At 38.8% G+C, this 13,785-nt stretch overlaps 1 protein-coding gene across 1 annotated transcript; it reads right to left on the reverse strand.

Annotated features, from left to right (window-relative positions):
- Nucleotides 1-7,930: 7,930 nt before the first annotated feature.
- On the reverse strand, nt 7,931-12,575 carry LOC133290442 (phosphatidylinositol 4-phosphate 5-kinase 6-like). The gene is made up of 7 exons (XM_061488520.1): nt 11,446-12,575; nt 11,029-11,196; nt 10,497-10,662; nt 10,142-10,258; nt 9,869-10,062; nt 9,064-9,273; nt 7,931-8,216 (listed from the first exon to the last, which is right to left on the reverse strand). Exons 1-7 carry the CDS (start codon nt 12,573-12,575, stop codon nt 7,931-7,933), a joined length of 2,271 nt encoding a protein of 756 aa, XP_061344504.1.
- Between the last annotated feature and the right edge of the window lie 1,210 nt (nt 12,576-13,785).

Consider the following 13,785-nt stretch of genomic DNA (forward strand, 5'->3'; position numbering starts at 1 on the left):
ATCCAGTAATTGTATTTTTCTTATTTTTCCCATTTCTTCGACTCTATTCCTCTATGATATACATTCTAGAGCTGAGGTATTATGTTGACTCTTTCTTATTTATCATTTTTTTTCTTATGAGAAGTACTAGTGTATGCATGAATGGAACTTTCTTTGCTCTATACATTTATTTTTTTTGCTTAGTATATATAGTGGGAGGCCTACAAGGCCTGTAGGCCATGTCAGGCTTTCTTATTTTTGAAAATGGGTCGAGCTTGGCCTACAAATAAAGCCTTTAATAGGCCAATAGGCCAGATAGGCTGACTTTTTTTTGACGTAGGCTTGGGCCAGAATGGCCAAAGCCCAGCCCAGCCCAGCCTATTTACACCCCTAGTTATAGCTCCCTATTTGGACATTAATTTCACAGATAATTACTTTTTTGTCCACTTTAACAAAAGCTTTTTTTTCTTATTTTTTATTTTTTATTTGATTTCATCTATCAACCCTTTACCCTTATCGAATAGAACATATTGAACTAAATTTATGAAAAATCTGTTTTGTTTAGATCGAAAAAATCATACGATTTTATGAAATCATGTACTATTGCTTGAATCCGTCGTCAATCTTATTTCTAATAGTAACAGTTGACAATTGAATACTATTTTTTTTCATATCGGTAATAGTGTAAAAAGAACCCATTAATTTAAGATAACAAATAATGATGCTGATTTTGATTAGAGTGTACAAAATTAGCTTTTGATAAATTTTGATATAAGCAAAAAATCTCAAATATCCTTGATCATGAGACATATAATTATCACCGTAAATAAGAACAAGAATACCCTCTACGGATAGAGGAATACATAGAACAAACTTGATTCTGTTAACTTGATTTTGATTAAAAGTTAAGTTATGAATACAATATTTTATGATTGTAAACTTTTATTCAAAAATTGTGTTTGTTGCAAAACTCGCTGTGAAATTCTCATTCTGATGCAAACGATTAAAAGTTATGTGGGACTTATTGATTGCTAAAATATTGGGAACTCGGTTCCCTCAAGCTCGGCTCAGGAGCCTTTGCAGAAGTCAGTTAATGAGATCCTCAATCTCGGATCTCGGCAATACCTCGGCCTGAACTTTACCAGGTCGGACAGCGCAGCGGAAAATCAAAAACACAAATAGGAAAGAGAGAGAAGGAGTGAGAGAGAACATAAGCAATTTTTAACGTGGAAAAACCTTCTCCAATGAAGAAGTAAAAATCTACGGGACCTAGTCCAGATCAAAAATCTACTATAAAAAAAATGGTTACAAATAATCAGAATCACCAATGTGGTGGTTAACTCAACCTCTCCAACAATGGTGATAATCAAACCTCCCTAGAGATGTTTCACTCAAAATCTCTCTAGAGATTTCTCAAATACAAAGCATAAAGCTTTGATATCAAATCTCAAACATTTTTTCTCTCAAATATCAAATCTCTCTCTTCTGACCTAGCCTCCACCCTCAACTAATGAATATATAGAGGAGGTAGAATTTAGGGTTCAAGGTTTAGGGTTTTTGGGAAACCCCTCAATGGGCTTGGACTTAGCATTGAAGGAGGGAGCCCAACAAATCTCCCCCTCCGACTTCAATGCGTCGGCTTCAGCATCAAACCGGCTCCTTCACAGCAGTCTTCAAATTTCCTTGCTGGAACCGGCTTTGTCATCATGTCGGACCAATTTTGGTCAGTGTGCACTTTGACGAGTTCGAGCTCTCCACCTTCCACCACATCCCGGATCCAGTGATACCTCACATCAATATGCTTAGTACGGGAGTGATAGGTCGAATTCTTCGCAAGATGGATTGCGCTTTGATTGTCACAACCCAGCTCGTACTTGTCTTGATCATAGTCAAGTTCCATGAGGAACTTCTTCATCCACAACATCTCTTTGCTTGCCTCAGTAGCGACAATGTACTCAGCCTCTGTTGTCGATAGTGCAACACACTTCTGAAGTCTTGATTGCCAAGAGACAGCTCCTTCGGCAAATCTCATCATGTATCCCGTCGTCGACTTCCTCGAGTCGGAATCTCCCCCTAAATCAGAATCTGAGTAGCCTTGCAACTCGGCTTTGCCTTCTCCAAATCGAAGACTTAAGTCGGTCGTACCTCGGAGGTACTTGAAGATCCACTTCACTGTTTTCCAGTGCTCTTTGCTGGGGTTTGACAGATACTGGCTTACCATTCCAACAGCATACGCCAAGTCGGGTCTAGTGCAAACCATTGCATACATCAAGCTTCCGACGGCGGATTGGTACGGGACCTTCATCATCTCATCTTTGTCTTCATCAGATCTCAGACATTTCTTCTGATTCAGCTTTATGTATCCGGTTAGGGGGTGCTCACTGTTTTGGCTTTGTCCATGCTGAATCTCTTCAGAATCTTCTCAATATACTTCTCTTGACTCAGCCACAGTAGCTTCTTTTGTCTATCTCGGATGATCTTGATTTCGAGAATCTGCTTTGCAGGGCCGAGGTCCTTCATTGCGAATGACGAGCTCAACGCCTTCTTCAGGGCGGCTATCCTCGATTTGTCTCTCCCTACAATAAGCATGTCCTCAACATATAACAACAATATCAAAAAATCTCTGGCCTCATACCTCTTCACAAATACGCAGTAGTCGGCTTCTGTCTTCTCAAACTTATAATCAGTCATGAATGATTCAAACTTCTTGTACCACTGCCGAGGTGCTTGCTTCAAGCCATAGACGCTCTTCTTCAACCGACATACCAAGTCTTCTTGGTTTGGAGCTCGGAACCCTTCAGGTTGCTCCATATATATTTCTTCTTCTAAATCACCGTGAAGAAATGACGTCTTCACGTCCATTTGTTCTACCTCGAGGTCCATCGAAGCCGCTATGGCTAACACAGTTCGGACCGAGGTCATTTTCACCATAAGAGAAAAAATCTCCTCAAAGTCTACTCCCTTCTTCTGATTGCAGCTTTTCACTACAATCCGGACTTTGTATCTCGGCTTCTGTCCGTTCTCTTCATTCTTAATCTTGTAGACCCATTTATTTTTCAAAGCTCGTATTCCTTCAAGCAACTCGGTCAGCTTATAAGTTTGATTCTCGTGCAGAGACTTCATCTCGTCTCGCATTGCCTTTTCGCATTCTTCTTTCTCTGAGCTCGTTACAGCCTCATCATAACTCTGAGGCTCACTGTCTTCAGCAACAACGGTGTATTCATCATATGGGTATCTTATAGAGGGTCTTCTTTCTCGAGTTGGATATCTCGGCTGTTCTTCAGCTTGAGAACCCGGTTCATCATTCTCATCCCGGATCTCATCATCAACTCAGACCTCAGTGTCTTGGTCATCATCAGCATGTTGCTGGTCATCATTTTCTTCATTTTCTCCCCCTGCTTCAGCTCGGACAGGAGGAATGGGTTCTTCACGTCTGACAGTAACCCGGACTTTGGGCTTCGAGATGTCATGAATGTTCTCATCTTCAAGAAAGATCACATCTCGGCTTCTCACTATCTTCTTATTGATTGGATCCCAAAGTCGAAACCTGAACTCACATCTCGGCGAACCAAGATAGATGCATTCTTTAGTCTTCGCATTGAGTTTTTCCCTTTCATCTTTAGAGATATGCACGAAGGGTCGGCATCCAAACACCTTCAGTTGATTATAGGCCGCTTCTGACCTGTCCAGACTTCTTCTGGAATTTCTCCTTCAAGTGGCCATGATGGTGAGAGGTTGATTAAATCAACAGCAGTTCTGACGGCTTCTCCCTAGAATGATTTCGGCAATCTGACATTGGATAACATGCTTTGGACCTTCTCTTCAATAGTCCTGTTCATCCTCTCAGCAAGTCCATTCAGCTGTGGAGTTTTGGGGGGCGTCTTCTCAAGTCGGATCCTGGCCGCTCTGCAGTATGCATCAAATGGGCTGAAATACTCACCACCATTGTCAGATCAGACCACCTTCAATTTCTTGCCAGACTCCCTTTCAACCATTGCATGGAATTCTTTAAAGGATTGGAGTACCTGGTCTTTAGACTTCAATAAATATACCCACATTTTGCGGGAATGGTCATCAATAAATGAAACAAAGTACTGAGCTCCTCCAAGGGATCTTTCCGACATGGAGCAGACATCAGTATGGACGAGGTCAAGAATATACCAACGTCGTCTGGGTTGATCCGGTCTCACAAATGAAACCCGGTGCTGTTTTCCAGCTAGGCAGTGCGTGCAACTTTCCAACGCTTGGCCTTTCAACCCGGTCAGTAATCCTTTCTTGTTCAGGATCTGGAGCCCTTTCTCGCTCATGTGGCCGAGGCGCTTGTGCCATAGCTCCAAGCTAGGTTCATCTCGGACAGAATTGGCTTCTCCGCCATTAATCTTTCCTTGCATCACGTACAAGGAGCCTTCCTTCTTACCTCGGGCCACGACCAAGTTTCCCTTGGCCAGCTTCCATCTCACACTACCGAAGTAGTTCACTAACCCGACATTGTCAAGTTTGCCTATCGATATTAGGTTCAAACGCATGTCAGGTACATGCCTCACATCTTTCAACACAAGTCGACATCCGACATCTGTGGTCAAGGTTACATCACCGACACCAACAATCTTGCTGGTCACCTGATTTCCCATCTTCACGACTCCAAAATCACCACCTCGGTAAGAGGAGAAAAAACCTTTGTGTGGAGTAACGTGGAAGGAGGCACCAGAGTCAACAATCTAGGTGCAGTCATCATATGCAACATTCAAATAATTATCCTCATCAAGGAGGAATATATCGGCATCCGGGTTTGCAGCTACCGCAGTGGTGCTCTTATCTTCCCTCTTCTTGGGAATAATTTGATCCGGCTTCACAGAGCCGTTCTTATCGTCATTCTGCAGGGTCCAACAGTCTGGCTTCTTATGACCTGTCTTTCCATAGTAAAAGCACTTCAACTCATATCTCGGCTTTGACCGACCTCTGGATTTTCCTCTTCTATCATGATCTCGACCCCAGCTTTTGCTTCTACCCCGGGAGTCGGATTTCCCTCTGTTCTCAGCAACGTTGGCCTCAGACGTGCTCAAAATACCTCGTTCTCTTCTCCTGGCTTCTTCGCCTAAGAGGTTGTCTGTCACGAGATCCATCTTCAATTTTCCATCTGGAGTCGAATTATTCAAGGTCACCACCACCAGAGTATCCCAGCTTTCTGGCAGCGAGCTCAACAGTAGCAAGGCCTGCATCTCGTCATCAATTTTCATCTCAGCCTTTGACAGCTGATTCACAATACCTTTGTAGGTGTTGAGGTGTTCTATCATGCTCATGCCATCCTTGTATTCCAGCTTCACAAGTCGACGAACCAAGTGTGCTTTGTTCCTGGGAGTCTTCTTCTGAATCATGGACTCCGACTTCGTCCACAACTCATACGCGTTCGTGAACTCGGACATGTGCTCAAAGAGGCTCTTGTCAATATATTTTCTGATCGTAGCTACCGCCTTACGACTCTGGATCTGCCACTCTTTATCGGCTTTTCCTTCCGGTCTCTTATCAAGGGTAATGGGCTCATGTAAATCTTTGCAGTGGAGATGATCTTCCATCATTGGTTCCAATAGGTGAAATTGTCTGCGGTCAGCTTGAATATATCTCCATCATTGGTTATGCCACTGGTCTCCATCTCGTCTCCCTCAGAACCCGTCGAACCTGGCTCTGATACCACTGTTGGGAACTCGGTTCCCTCAAGCTCGGCTCAGGGGCCTTTGCGAAAGTCAATCAATGAGATCCTCGATCTCGGATCTCGGCAATAGCTCGGCCTGAACTTTACTAGGTCGGGCAGCGCAGCGGAAAATCAAAAACACAAATAGGAAAGAGAGAGAAGGAGAGTGAGAGAACACAAGCAATTTTAACGTGGGAAAACCTTCTCCAATGAATAAGTAAAAACCCACGGGACTTAGTTCAGATCAAAAATCTACTATGAAAATAATGGTTACAAATAATCAGAATCACCAATGTGGTGGTTAATTCAACCTCTCCAACAATGGTGATAATCAAACCTCTCTAGAGATGTTTCACTCAAACTCTCTATAGAGATTCTCAAATACAAAGTATAAAGCTTTGCTATTAAATCTCAAACAATTTTTCTCTCAAATATCAAATCTCTCTCTTCTAACCTAGCCTTCACCCTCAACTAATGAATATATAGAGGAGGTGGAATTTAAGGTTTTTGAAAAACTCCTCAATGAGCTTGGGCTTAACATTGAAGAAAAAAGCCGAACATAAAAAGACTAACCACAACATTAATTTATAGCATTGGTGGAGAGCTCGTGAACCCTGCCAATTGTGATTTCTAAATTCTATAGCTATACGCCAATACCTAATAACTAACGAAATTTATTATTATAATAATCTGATATAGCATTTCCTCAAAAAAATAAATAAATACAAAAGTGAAACTATGAGGACAACAAAGTGCCTGTTTGGATCCTCTCTTTTCTAAGCTAGAAGCTACTTATAAACATAAGCTAGGCCAAACAGGTTTTGGAAAAAGCTCTTATAATGAAAAGCTCTTTTTTCTATAATGAAGAAAAAAGCTGAAAATTAAAAGCTCCTGGGAGGAGCTTTTTTTTAAGCTCTTATATGTTTTTCTTGAATTGTGTGCTTTTTTTTTTAAATGAAGAGTGATAAAGATAGAGAGGGATAATTTTCTTGAAATATGTGCTTTTAAGTAAATTTTAAGCTAAAATTTTTATGTAATTTCCAAACAGCTTTTAGTTTCTTTTTTTAAGCTCTTTTTTTTAGCTTTAGCTTATAAGTAGCTTCTAGCTTAAAAATAAGAGGATCCAAACAGGCTCAAAAAATGGTATACAATAAGTAAACAGTGAATAGTAAATTAACATGGACATAGTTGCGTTAAAAGCAAAATTTTATTTATTTTTTCGTGTAGATTATATCGTTTCTGCTGTTAATTCAGATGAAAAAAATTGCAGCAAACATATTTACACTAAGATACGGAGCCGTATCCTAAAAAAAAAAAAATTATAGAATATGGAACTGGATCCTTATGAAAATAAGTGTTGGTGTATATTTTTTGATTTGCAGTCACAACAGATCTATTAAAACCTACTTTAATTAGTCTACCAAAAAAAAAAAGCCTACTTTAATTATACCTTAACTTTATGACATCTTAGCTTTCATTATTATAACTTAAATGAGACACTGCAGTGTTCACAAGATTTGAATTGTGCAAAAATATAGAAAGAATGGGGTAAAAACTCTTACTGTACACTGGCTATTCAACTTCAGTAAAAACAAAAGACCTTTGAAAGAGCACTTATGAAACTGTTGTTTGATAGGCATGGAGAGATCAAAATAATAAAAAGGCAAAAACAACAATGAAAATGGTTGACCTATTCCCTCCTTGTTAGATGTCACTGCCTACAACTTTCACAAAAGTTCTCCTGTTCATAGAAAAGGACACAAAACCATAGCATGCAACAGGACCAAGGATTATCATATATTTTTGCCCACAAAAAGCTATTGTCTACCACCTTATCTTCTGTACTTTTTTAATTCAGTGTCCACATCCCAGAGTGGCCTCATTTGGGAGACAAAAAATGGTTACAGAAAAGAATAATTTCCAATGTTGTTTGCACCTTTTGTTGATTCATTTACAATTGGAAAAAAAGGCTATAATTAACTCTAAACAATATTGATCTACACTACAACATTCCTTTTTTGTGACTATTAGGAAAAATAAAATCCATCAAAGTGAAGGGGGGAGGTGGAGGATGATAAACAATAAAATGAACAAATTCTAGAAAATGTGTATTCCCCCATCAATCACAAAGTACCATCCAATTAGTGTCTTTGTCGCCAAACTCTGTATGAGAATCAATGTGCTGGTTTGAACTCTGTCATTTCCTTTAACTATACATGGATGGCCACTGGCTGCTGAACATTTAGCATCAAACTACACCTTTTATGTGTCCTCTACAAAAACTCTGAAGATGAAATCACGAAAGCGTTTTGAGTATAGCCTTGGATCAACAGCAGAGATTGAAGTTCCATCATATTGAATTGATTTGTAAGCATGCTCAAGCTTCTTACTAATATCATAGTCTTGTAATATGTCTATGATACCAAAAAAGATGATAATCTCATACAACTCCCCAATTGGTTGTCCAACTAGCTGAGGAGTGTCACAGTTACTTTTTCGCACTGTCATTTCAGCTCGTGCTGGCATGTTTATACCTAACTGAATCCACCTGAAACATAACAAACAAAGCAAATATTTTCAGAAAATGTAGGGAAAAACACTTCTTGATTGGAGAGGATCAAAAGTATGATAAAGTCAAGGCTTAAGTACTGGTGTAGGCCTTTTGAATAATAATGCTAAAAGGGAAATATATTATTCAAAAGCCAAACAGTTTGTCAAAATAATGTGGTGAAATTGGCATGGAGGTGTGGGCGTTCAAATTGCAAAATCACCCCATGTGTGGCTTATGCAAAAGCCAGGGCATGCTTGCCACATGTCACTCTTTGTAAGACGCGCATGAGAGTGATGTGTGTCTTGCAGAACGCAACACACGGCAAGCTTGCGGCTTGAACACGCACACCCCATGCATTTCACCGCATTATTTTGGCAAATCATTTGACGGTTGAATCAAGGAGAAAAAATATTAGCTTTAAATAGGTCAAAAAGCCACTGGTGTAGGGACAGCATTTATACATAATCTAGGGAAAATTTAAAAGTAGGGTGAAGAAAGTATTAAGTATCAATTTAGAAGCAGTGAATGACTTGGTGGAAACTAAACAATCACATTGGTCCGAGTTACATAGGACTGCTACATGTATCATGAATCAGTAAAATAGCTCAGTAACTGAAAACAATTGCTCAGTCTTGTAGGATTTGTGATTATTTCAGTCCAAACCATAAAAAAATCACTCCCAATGAAATCCCAATTTGCAAAGAGATTATTTTCTGGATTCGTAACTTCCAGTCACGTAGGAATAATTTTACCATTGTTTTAGGCTCGGCTTTTTTATTTCAATCAAAACTATAGTTATTAAGAAATTTAAACTTCTGTCAGGATGAGTTGATTGACTACATACCGACTAGGATCTGCAATAACATGATCTACATCCACTCCAGAAAGACGAGGTCCTCCATCATCAAAACCAGTTGGGGTGCAAGTTCCTAAACTGCGACCAGAAGGTGTAACAGTGCCACTAGATGATGTTTCTCTAAAGTGAAGACCCACCAACATACTGTAATCCATAATCCTCTCCTGTTCTAGAAAGTCACAGTCCCTATCCACTTGCCTGCATAAAGACATGTTTAGAAATATAACCAATTAAGTTCCAAATATTCCATACCTTAAATGCCAAGTCAGAGAATCCACATTCAAGTGCATAAATCATATGATCAAAATTGTAAACAATTATGCAACTCATGCAACAATGCAACTTTTTCAGTAAAATACTCAAATTTGTTATGCTGTTGGTATGGACCTCTTATATTTTTCAACTAAGAGAGGGACTATTAGACCTATTTGTGTAAAAAATACTCCTCATGAAATCCCGACTTAGGAGGGTAGAGGTAAATAAATCCTTATATGCAGCCTTAACCTTATATTTTTTGTAAAGAGGTTGTTTCCTGAATTTGAAATTGTGACCTTTCAGTCACAATAGAACAGTCTTACCACTGTTCCAAACTCAACCTCATAGACCTATTAGTGTAAGTTATCATTTACTTTCCATCAATAATTTCCTTTTGATTTCAACAACAATTTGGCTCCAAACAGGTTTCATTGTCACAGCATCTAATAAAATATGCTTAATGAAACAAAAACTTGCACACTGCAGTGTTCTACATGCTACACACACAAATAGTGGGACAAGAAGGCAAGAAATTCACCTGCAGAATTCTTTGAACCAAGACTTCTGCAACCGGAATATAAAATTTAGGTCAAGGTCCTTAAGTGTTGTTGTTGGCTCTATTTCTGACTCAGGTTTATCGGTAGTGCGACCGAAGGTTGAACCTTTTAAGTCAAATCGCCTGTGGATGGCATATTGAGAACAGAATAGATTTCCCATGATGACAAATCTAACCTGAAATTTATGAAGTGCATGGGATTAATAATAAAACCTTTTACACCAAAGTAGAAGTTTATACACACCTCAGCATTACCTTCTTTTGTGCAGATCCTGTTAGTCTAACACAATGTAGGCCAAAGAACTTGGTTACTAGAGTGTTCTCAAAAGCCCGAACGTGTTTATAATAAGCAGGAAGCATTTTCAGAAAAACCTGCAATCATGAAATAAAGTTTGGACTCAAATATCATTTAGTAGATAAATGAAATTTATAATGCAAGCATTAACTGAAACTATCATGTCAAAGTGGACTAACACATATCTGAAACAAGCTTACAAATTTCTGAATATATATAGTAATTGTTGTTCTTTTGTAATGCAAAGATCCATTCCACTATTGGACTAATAACTGAGGATTTCATGTGAAACATTCAAATTATAAGGGAACTCACTTTTACTTCTGTTTTCTTCATTGTCTTTATCATGTACCGGTCATCATTGGTCAAATAGAAAAAACTTCCACTCTTTCCGGGGGAAGAGAGCTCCCGAAGGGCATCATCCCCACATATTGATATCATGTAATCAGCTGGATCAACTTTGAACAATTTTCTGAGAGCCCTGCAAATATAAATGCAATCAACCATCACAATCTGTGAACTTAGATAAACAAATAAAGTTCTAATACAATGAGAGACTATTTGTACTACAAGGTTATAAAACAATTGCAATATCAACCATCAACAAGGTATTTCCCAACCCCCAAATTCTAAAAAAGATTGGCCATTTCCACTCTCTAGATTAGTAAAGACCTTCCTCAGAGCATATCACAAACCTCTTTGTGCTTCAAAAGAAAGATTTAGAATTATTTTAAAGAGCACTCTCAACAAGTTAGCACTTAGCAGATTCTGTTACAAAGCATGGTTCACCTAATTAAGACCAAAGTTTGCTGAAATAGAAAAAAGACCATTCAATCTTGATTCCTACCTGAATACTACTGGGCAGTAGTCTTTCCATCTAAATTCACAAGACGGGTGAGGTGGCGTGTGCTTGGATCCTTCTGGTGGGAATTTAGTCCATACTTTTTCTTTGGGATCAAATGCAGAAGCCTTCAAATCAAGAGATGCACTTGGAGCAGGTCTTCCAACAGAATGTCTGTGCTATGGCACAAGAAATTAATAACCGTGCAGTGACAATTAGAATCATGGAAGGAAATTTTATTTGCTAGAATGACATATTCATCATTGCGTCATAGGCATTTAACTCAATCTAAACTCTTATTGTAGCATGTACAATTAAAGAAAAAAAAAAATCTACATTTTTAAATAGATGAGAGAAGAAAAAGCTCAGCTAGACCATGAAAATGAGAGTAAATTACATAGAAACAACAATTATGATCAGTACCTGATGCCTAGCTGCAGATTCAACATAAGCTCATAGTTCTTATGCCCTTTAGATATGGTCACTCCTTGTCTCTTGGGAGCCTTTATTCTCAAATGCTGTAATTTGTGCCAACTTGGAGTAGTGCCCCCCAAGTCATCAAATCCAGATTTCCTACCTACATCATAAGCATAAGAACCATCTTCAGAACTGTAATTACTAAACCTTCCATCCGCTGACATCCATCTAGGTTTCCCACTACCATCAGTTCCCTTATGTATTGGCTGCTTCTGCAAGTTATCATCCTCTAAGCCAGGCACGTTCAATGTCTTCTGTGAAGGATAAATTGACACCTTCTCACAAGGACAAATCTTACAATTATTCAATTCCACAGTGAACACCTCCTGAGGATCCCATTCCAAATTGACATTAGAAGAATCAGATGGATAATAAGTCCCACTCTGCTCCCTTGGTTCTTTACTCCAAACCCCAACATAGAAGCTCCCATCAACCCACCTAAATGTACCATTCCCTTTAGGCAAACCCTCTTCCCAACACCCATCATACCTATTCCCATTGTTCCACATCATTGTCCCATTTCCACTAAACACACCATACTTCCACTGCCCAATGTAATGGTTCCCATTCTTCCATTGATACCTCCCATGCCCATTCTGCAACCCTTTCCTCCACTCCCCATCATAGAAATCCCCATTAGGATAGCTCTCAGTCCCATTCCCATGTTTCAAATTCATAACCCAAGACCCTTTATAGGTATCCCCAGAAGAACCTATGTAAGTCCCTTTACCATCCATATAACCATTCTTGAATTCACCTTCATAGGTAGCACCACTAGGCCAACTAAACCTCCCTTTCCCCATGGTGCTACCTCTATTCCATTCACCAACATACATGCACCCATCTGTCCACAGATATTTCCCTTGGCCATGTGGGGACTTTTCAAGCCATTGTCCTGTGTAAAAATCACCATTGGGGAGAATCTTCTCAACCTGGCACACCTCTCCTGATTCATCATCATCCACATGGGCCACAGACATTGGTGTGAAGATGCTGTTTGCCCTTTTCTTTCCACCAGCTGATTTTCGAACCGTTATTTCCCAGGCCTTCACAATGCCGTTCAACTCTTTGCTCATTCTCTTGAAGGTCTCCACTTTGATTGAACCTTCCTCACACCCCTTCGTCTATTCACCTTCATCCATCAACACCCATATGAAAATATCTCTCAATGAATAATCTCCAATGAAATAAAGTTGCAGAAAACATTTCTGCACCAAACCCAGAAGAGAAAAGAAAAAAAACCAAAATAAAAAATAACAAAGACAACAATGGAGGGAATCAAAATGTGAAACCAAACCCAAGACCAAAATATTATTTTCCTTTGGTTTTTCTGTTCCTTATGTGGTTGTGTGTAATGGGTTGTGTTCAGATTTTGAAAGAAACAATGATGCTGTTGGATTGACGATGAAAGCAAAAAGTTAGTTAGAACCAATGTCTGGCTTTTTTTTTTTCTTCTTGTTTTTGTGTAAGCTTTTCTTTTTCTTTTCTCTCTCCTTATTTATTTTTTTATCTTTAATTATTTTACCCCATTTTTTCTACATTTTGTCTGTTTTGTTTCTTCAGTTGGATTGGAGCAAAGGGATTCAACTCATGGTTCTTTAGATTCCGGTTTTGGCTCCTAAAAGTAATAGAAAACCAGACAATTGGAAGAACGAGAGAGAAATGCCATTATTAGCATGTTAGATAGTTTGGTCCTAATTTTAGTGTTTTTTTTTTTTTATTGTTTTCCCTTAATCCTTTACTTAGATAGACAATGCTACTCGAAATAGGCATCTAAGGATGGTTTGCTTGCAGACTGTGCCCAAGTCTTCATGTCTTTTAAGCCAAAACAACTTAGTCACATGCACTTCTTGCTGAATGAAAGAATTATCAAGCCACTGAGAAATGAAACGGAAGAGCCACCCCATATACGAGTTAAACCGTGTTCAGAGCCACCCTATGCATACTAGTTAAACCAAGTGTTGCGTAGATTCTTTTCTTTCTCATTTTTATTTTTATACGTGTAAACAATCAATTCAACTCAAAAATTTAAGTTGTTAGACGAAGATTTTTTTAATGATTTATATTAATTTCACTATAAAGTGGGGGTGGTGAGGATCAAACTTATTACCTTATGGTCACTGAAACTGTAATAGCTCATTCATGATCGGTATGTCATCATCATATATGATATTAAGCGTACTTACAATCACAATAGTTGAATTAAAATACGGTAAAACTTTTTTCTTTTCAATGAATAACGTTTTCATCATAAAAATAAGTCCGTATTTAACAAAATTCAAAACT

The sequence above is a fragment of the Gastrolobium bilobum genome, unplaced genomic scaffold (assembly GCF_033153095.1).
Source record: "Gastrolobium bilobum isolate Gb01-03AN ecotype WA unplaced genomic scaffold, APGP_CSIRO_Gbil_v1 utg2552, whole genome shotgun sequence".
NCBI classification, from domain to species: domain Eukaryota; kingdom Viridiplantae; phylum Streptophyta; class Magnoliopsida; order Fabales; family Fabaceae; genus Gastrolobium; species Gastrolobium bilobum.